The sequence below is a fragment of the Theobroma cacao genome, chromosome 7, assembly GCF_000208745.1.
Source record: "Theobroma cacao cultivar B97-61/B2 chromosome 7, Criollo_cocoa_genome_V2, whole genome shotgun sequence".
In the NCBI taxonomy this organism is placed as follows: Eukaryota; Viridiplantae; Streptophyta; class Magnoliopsida; order Malvales; family Malvaceae; genus Theobroma; species Theobroma cacao.
In genome coordinates, this window is record NC_030856.1 from 3,305,987 (window position 1) to 3,314,288 (window position 8,302).

Here is an 8,302-nt window from a genome sequence, read left to right on the forward strand (position 1 = left end):
ATTTTTAATATTAAGTATAAATATTTCTTTCCTAAAAAAATGTATTTTTATTAAAATGGGCTAGACCCAACACCAAGAAGCCCAAACAAAACAAAACAGGAAAATGGGTTATACCTTGTTGGGCTGGAAGGATGGCCCAAGTGGTCTGGGCTGCGCGGAGGTCGGCCTGGCCCGCTTCCTTGGTCCGCTTGGCCCTCTCCTAAACGCACCGTTTTGGGCTCTAGGGACTCCCTCAAACGACGTCGTTTTGGGGTCGACCCTTTGGATTCTTCCCTCTGCCGAAACGACGCCGTTTTAGGCCTTGGACTCGTGTATATAAACCCCGCTTCCGTCTTTTCCTCTCATTTTCAGCCTTTCAGTTTCTCTCTCTAGCGTTTCCTTTCCCTTCTCTCTAAAACTCTCCTTTCTTCTCTCTTCGCCGGCGCCGACGTCCTCCCCTCTCTTCTCGGATTTCTCTCTCCTAACCGGCGAATCGCTTCGCCTTCCGTTGCCGGCGTCAAGCTCTCTCCTTTCTTCTCTCCGCCGATCGTTCCTTCCTTTTCTCTCTCTACCCCTTTCTCTTCTCAGATCTCAACCCTTTTTCCCCTTTTTCTTTGTTGTTGCTTTTTGTTCTTTGATTGTTTTTGGCTAACTGTTGATGATTTTTTTGGTTTTTTTCGTGTTGTGGCTAACTGCTGTCTGTTTCCTTTTTGCAGGGTTTTAAAGAGCCGGGTTGTCCAAAAATTTGGACAACCCGGCGAGGGGGTTCTGGCACCCCCTGGAGTTGGTGGTCAGAGCCCCCCACTTCACGCGTAGTGGGTGGGGGATGGGACGGCGAAGGGATGGCTGGGCGTACGCCCCAGCCATCCCGATTTTTTTTTATTTTTTTATTCTATTTATTTATTTAATTTAATTTAATTTATATTTATTTTTATTATTATTATTTTTTAATTTATGTGTCTACAGCATGGAGATTATGGAAAGAAGGCAGTCCTTTAAAACTTGTGGAAGAATGCTTAGAAGAGTCTTGCAATCTATCAAAAGTGATTCGATGCATCCATATTAGTCTTTTATGTGTACAACAGCATCTTGAGGATAAGCCAAGTATGTCATCTGTAATTCTGATGTGGGGAAGTGAAACTGAATTGCCACACTCCAAGCAACTTGGTTTTTTGTTTTGAAGAAGTCCACTTGAAGATGATTCTTCATCAGACAAGCATGTATCTTCTTCGACAAATGAAATGACTCTGTCAATACTAGATGCTTGATAATTGATTAACTGTATACTTAACTCTTTCATCTCCAAGATGTGCTTGATGTTTTCTTGAGCTTCCTGTTAGTTCTTGTATAGCAGAAATCTGTAGGTAAAGGGTAGAGATCTTTCTCTAGTTTCATTGCTCAGGTTAGGGAAGGAAATTGCTATTGTTCATTGTGAAACAGTTTCCCTTTGTAATTGTATATGTTTTCCATTTTGCACAAGCTTGATGCCAGTAGAAGTCTTTAACAAACTGCTAAAGACTTTGAATGGCATGGTGGCTTAGTGTTAATAAAATCACCTTTCAAAAAAGAAAAAAAAAACACTGTTTCATCTCCAAATGTTTTGTACCTTATGCTTTAATACGAGTGGCTTAGTCCCAGTTTGAGCTTAGCACCATGCAAGTGCCTACTTGGGGGTAATGTTATATATATTTGTCTCACAGAGAATTGACAAGATGACTACACTGAAGCTTCATATAAATCAGAAATAAGAATTCTCTGTAATCTCATCAATTGTAAATTGTTTTGATTTTTTTTCTAATGCACTATGTTTCATTGAGGAAGAGTCATTTAATCCTCACATACATGTACCATAATAAAAATGAATGATAAGGCATTACTTAATTTGTATTTGCTGCATTAACTTAATAGATGTTATTTATTGATGACATAAAGATTTTATAGGTCTTAAATTTACTGGAAACTGAAAATCAAAAAAAAAAATGGGACAAAATGAAAAGGTTGATCTGTGATATATTTAATGAAAACGTAATTTGAGATTAAAACATTTAAAGTCTTCTTATCCCAAGTCGGATTATGGATGGAAGGAGCGAGAACTCTAAGACACTGTGCATATAATGAATATATTGTTTGTGACTTGTCATGTTGGACTTATTTAGTGTAAGGATGACAGAATGAAGCTAAATTCTTAAATAGCTTGTAATTTATAGGTTTAAGAGGCTAATTAAAGTCAACCAATCATAGTACAATTGAGGGAAAAAAGAAAAAGATAAAGGATCCACAGATTTTCATCGTAAAAAGTTTTCCAAGCTTTTTGGCCCTCCTCCCATTTAAGAGCTCTCCTACCCACATGACACTTGAGGAACTGTATTTACTATCGGATAGCTTTTCTGCTATCCATAAACTGCTGGTCATTACTTTGAAAGGCCAGGTAGAGCAGAAGATAGCTAATGGTCTTTTCAAGGAAGACTTGCATTCTAGTCAACGCTCATCAGTCTAAATAAATTTGCTCTCTGAAGTCTACCAAACTGAAAAGTTTTTCTACGAGTTTTACAAGCTTTGAAAGTTGAAACCAATGGACATTCTGTCTTTCATGTTCACCAACACCATTTTGCTAATATTGTTTTCAGGTATTGCTGATGGAATCGATGTCTTCACCTCCTCTCAGTCTGTTAGTGATGGCAGAACCTTGGTTTCAAGAGATGGAATCTTTGAGCTTGGTTTCTTTAGTCCTGGAAGCTCTAAGAATCGTTACTTGGGAATTTGGTACAAGAAAATAGCAGTTAAAACTGTTATTTGGGTTGCAAACAGAAGCAATCCGATCAATGACACAACTGGTTTGCTGATGATAAACAGGAAAGGTAATCTTGTATTGCTCAGTCGAAACAATGGTGTTGTTTGGTATACCAACATACAGAAAGGAGTTCAAAGTCCTGTAGTTCAGCTCTTAGATTCTGGAAATCTTGTCCTAAGAAGTGAAAATGATAATGATTCAGAAACATTTTTGTGGCAAAGTTTTGATTATCCAAGCGATACATTACTTCCAGGGATGAGACTTGGATGGGACTTGAGGACTGGTCTTGATCGGCGTCTGTCAGCCTGGAAGAACTCAGATGATCCATCACCTGGAGACTTCACGGCTGGTGTTGAGCTATATCAATACCCTGATATTGTTGCATGGAAGGGCCCAAATAAATACGTTAGGACAGGCCCCTGGAATGGCCTCAGATTCAGCGGTGCACCCATGTTAAGGCCAAATTCCATTTTTGAGAATGGTTTTGTGTGGAATGAGCCGGAGGTGTACCAAGTATATACTGTCAAAAATAAATCGCTGATCTCAAGATATATGTTGAACCAAAATGCCTATCAGGGTCAGCACTATATATGGAATGAAAAAGCTGGAAATTGGATGATGATCACATACATACCCAGGGACATCTGCGACAACTATGATCGCTGCGGTCCATATGGAAGTTGTGTCAGTACTGAGGTGCCACCTTGTCAGTGTTTAAAAGGGTTCAAGCCTAAATCATCACAGAATTTGTACACAATGGACTTTAACCCAGGCTGTGAGCGCAATAAACCACTATACTGCCAGAAAGGTGATGGGTTCATCAAATATGTTGGACTGAAAGTGCCAGACACCACAAATTCTTGGGTAAACAGAAGTATGAGTCTCAAGGAATGCAGGGCTAGATGCTTACAGAACTGTTCTTGTATGGCTTACACACCCACTGATATTAGAGAAGGCAGCGGTTGTGCCCTTTGGTTTGGTGATCTGATTGATATTAAACTAGTTCAAGATGGTGGTCAGGATCTATACATTCGAATGTCTGCCTCTGAAGTAGGTAAGTTTACAGTTAGTTTTGTTGAGTATTTGAGTGTTTCCTTAAAGTTCCATAATAATTTCCAATTTCATTCTCTATTACCGGTCTATAGCTTAAGTTCATTTGTTCTTGGTTCCAATTCCATTTCCCTTTTTTCCTTCTATTTATTGAAAACTCCATGAAGAGCCAAAAGGTAATGATAAGGTCAAGATAGCAGTCACAATTCCAATTGCCATTTTCATAGTTGCTGGTGTGCTTCTTGTCAGCTGTTACATTTGCAGCAGCCGTGCAAGCTCAAAAGGTAACGCTGTCTGATCCATTTGCTTTCACAAATCATGCTTTCACTATGTTTTAGAATACTTACCAACTTCCCTAGCTGATTTTCAGAAAGACAGTTGACCAACATGATATAGCCTTCTATGGCTAATGTTAGTATGTACTAAAATGTTTCAGGGGCAAGAGAAAACGATGTGATAAACGATAGGAACATTGAAGGGCAAAGGGAAGACTCAGAAGTCCAGTTATTCGACCTAGCATTAATATCCAAAGCAACCAATGACTTCTCAATTGACAACAAGCTAGGACAAGGTGGTTTTGGGCCTGTATACAGGGTAAATTTGCAACATTCTGGTGAAAATGATCATAAGACAAAATATGAACTATGTTTAGAACAAAGTTACCACTCTTTACGTATATTATTTTCAGGGTACCCTTGTAGATGGACAAGAAATTGCTGTGAAGAGGCTTTCAAGAAGCTCTGGACAAGGTCTAACTGAGTTCAAAAATGAAGTAGCACTAATTGCCAAGCTTCAACATCGAAATCTTGTAAAGCTTCTGGGATGCTGTATTGAAGGAGAGGAAAAAATGCTGGTTTATGAATATATGCCAAACAAAAGTTTGGACTTCTTCATTTTCGGTATTCAATCTCTCAACAATCCTATAAATCTACTTGAAGATGTTTAGCTGGTAGATTAACTAATGGGAGTTTGAAACATGACAGAGAAAACAAGAAGTAAGCTACTAGATTGGCCTAAGCGTTTTCATATTATTGGGGGAGTTGCTCGAGGGCTCGTCTACCTACATCAAGATTCTAGATTGAGGATTATACACAGAGATCTCAAAGCAAGTAATGTTCTTCTTGACAATGAGATGAACCCCAAAATTTCAGACTTTGGCATGGCTAGATCTTTTGGAGGAGACCAATTTGAGGGGAACACAAATAGGGTGGTTGGAACCTAGTAAGCGGCCAAGTGGTTTTCTTTTCCTTTCTTGTTCTGTTTTTTTCTCATGAATTTACCTCTAAAAGTTCATTGATGTCTTTTCTTTTGATGATCTTTTGAAGTGGTTATATGGCACCAGAATATGCTATTGATGGGCAATTCTCAGTAAAATCGGATGTCTTTAGCTTCGGAATACTGGTGCTGGAGATTATAAGTGGGAAGAAAAATAGAGGGTTTTACAATCCTGGCAATGGCCTTAACCTTATTGGACATGTAAGTATCAAAAACTCTACTTTTTACTGTACTTTGAACAGCAAAAAATGATCAAACTTTTATAACATGTATTAGGCTTGGGATTTGTGGAAAGAAGAAAAGGCTGTACAGCTGATCGATCCTTTGCTAAAAGAATCATGTAATCTATCAGAAGTGGCACGAGGTATCCACATTGGTCTCCTATGTCTGCAACAACATCCGGAGGATAGACCAAACATGTCATCAGTGGTTCTGATGTTGGGTAGTGACACAACATTGAGTAAACCAAAACAACCTGGTTTCCTGATGGAAAGGAAATCACCTGAAACAGACTCTACATCAAGCAAGCTTGAATCTTCTTCAACCAATGATATAAGTATGTCTATATTGGAGGGTCGATGATTAATGATTCTTGAGCTATACACCTCCTGCTGTGTAACGTTCCCTGATTTTTGTGAAGCAAAGATCATTAACTACTTGCATTGACCTTTTTGGGCCTAATTGAACTATTTGCGTCGTCCAATGAGATATGCATCATTCCTAGTTGAACCCTTGGGAAGAAATGGTTGGCCAATTGTAAACTAATTAAAAAGCTTGTAATATGTTCTGTTCAGCTTATGAACAGATCTAGTGAAAAAAGACCATAGCTTTCACATAACTAGGAAATAGGTATGCCCATTTTTGGGAATAGTCCTGGATATTGAAAGTTCACATTGTATTTCCTGAGTTCTGTTCCCTTTTTGTCTACGGGGGTTGGTTTTGTGTGAGGAATGGGTTTGTATAGGGGTGCTGGCTTATGTGCAGGGGTTGATCCTTGTGTGATTTTGTTATGGCATACCTCAATGTTCTTTTGTAAGGGGTATGCCTTGCAAAATCTTTTTGCTGGAGAACTAATGTTCTTTCAGACCTTAAATAAAATTGAACTTTCAAAAAAACAAACAACTAGGAAATAGGAATTCTATGCGATCTCATCATTTGTAAATCGTCGGTCAGGAATATTACTTCTTCACTGTTTCAAGTTGTGCACAGTTCATAGTCATGTAAATGCAACTAAAAGAATGAATGATCAACCGTCTACGACTGGACTTGAGCTGAATTGATGACACTAACCATAAACCGTGATGTAGGTCCCATGGCAAGGTCTGTTCCCTCAAACCATGAATGTTGATCATAAAATGTAGCATCAAACGTTTTGCGGAATATTGATTCATTTTGTTGATAGAGTAGGTAAGATTTTTAAGAATGTTGCAGATCCCACATGTTACAATGAGGTGATATCTAAGGTAGATATCAGACCAAACTTTTCAATTCTTCTGGTAAACAGTTTCTAGTTGTTTTAAACCACCAACAAAGCTGTCATCAATACCTGGTAAGGTATGTTTAGCAAAGACCAACCATGATAAACCTCTTGGTCTGATGTTGTTCAGAACTTCAGATGCCTAAAACATGGGAGCAAAGTTGAGACTGTAATCAAAATTAAGGTATGCTGAAAATTGTTGCAAAATATATTTCCCAGGCCTTGTATAAAACCCAAGAATTGTTTTAGGATTTACAAGCCTTTCAAATTCAATCATTTATAACTAAAGGTTCTGTGCCAAAACAGGAACATTTAGTGACAGATCAAGAAAATTTTAGTTCCAACAGATTTTTCATGGAAAAATGACACAGATATATCCTGTTTAATGTGAAAGGCATAAATGGGTCCACTAAAAACTCAAAAGATTTTTCATGATTTCTACAATTTTGCCTCCTCAAATGTGAACATCTGGACTTTTTATCACATAGAGATGGCTTGAACAGAGACTTTTTGGATTATCACCCTTGGAAAGGATAAGCATAAACTATTTTTTTTTTTAAAGAAGATAGAACTGAATATGATTGCAAATGCTATAACTTGTTGTTGATGCTGACCATTTCCAGGCTGAACATTCAATTTTTCACCAACAATGAATGCAAAGAAAAAGATTAGAAAAAAATTAAAGGGTGAGAAGCAGCTTTCATTTCTCATCCTGAAATTAGATTCCAGGACTTGTTCAAGCCTCCCATTCTTTAGATGTCATTCCTGATATCCAAAACAATAAATAGTCCAAAAGAGTAGCCACGTAACAGGAAAGTGCTGGTCAGCTGTAGAACTTCCTGATGGCTCCAGGTATATGCAATTTTTTTTTTTCTTTTTTGCCAATACAGGACCACTTTTTGCCTGTTATCTGTCTTTGTTTTAATTATACAGGTAACATCAATTTAGAGATAAGCAAGGGAGACAGCTTGTCAAATTCCTTTAACTTTGTAAACACGCCAACAAGGCAAAAAAGAATGACACGGTGAGGGATCCGTGAAGCAAAAGCCAATTTCCCATTCTTGGGGTGGGCCTTCTCTTCTGGGAAAAAATTATGAAAGATGATGAATTCTGATATTGAGGTTCCTGTTAGTTCAAGGGGAAGACGCATCCTTTCTTTTTCAGTATATATGGCCAAATTTGTTCTTGTTTTGGAGAACCCCCGAAAAGGGTCAGGAAAGAAAAATGTGACAAAGACTACCATCAAAGTCATGGGCAAAAAATCAAACTTCTCCTTTAAAAGGTCTGGAAGAATCAACCATCTCCATCTCCCTTTTCATCGAGTTTTGTGTTGTGAGAAGCCTAATGAGATTTCTGGGTTTTCTTCCTTCTTTTCTGTTTTCAACCCAATGCTGCCATATGGCCCCATATATTGTGACATACCCTTTGATTCAATGTTTCACACTGCTTATACTCATGAGGAGTTCCTCATCTCTCTTTGTCAATGCTAATCAAGTGACAGCTGAGAAGCCCTTGATTCTGTTGTAGTTAGGTAAGAGAACACCAATGACCCAAGAACCGTAAGATCAACATAAAATATTGCTTTTGGGAAAATGATTGTTACGGGATTGGACCATTGGACCATGCAAAACAATTGTTTGGATAGCATCAAATGGATGACGGAGGGAGTTGGATTTTGTTGACCAAAGGTGTGACTTGGCTTCTCAATGCTGTTGAATTCAAAACTTTTT

At 38.2% G+C, this 8,302-nt stretch overlaps 1 protein-coding gene across 1 annotated transcript; it reads left to right on the forward strand.

The window, feature by feature from the left end:
• Window positions 2,320-6,240, forward strand: LOC18593719 (G-type lectin S-receptor-like serine/threonine-protein kinase At4g27290). Its single transcript, XM_018124458.1, has 7 exons — window positions 2,320-3,824; window positions 3,988-4,104; window positions 4,257-4,414; window positions 4,509-4,719; window positions 4,804-5,041; window positions 5,146-5,296; window positions 5,372-6,240. The coding sequence occupies exons 1-7, from the start codon at window positions 2,552-2,554 to the stop codon at window positions 5,675-5,677; spliced, it is 2,454 nt and encodes an 817-aa protein (XP_017979947.1). The 5' UTR covers window positions 2,320-2,551; the 3' UTR covers window positions 5,678-6,240.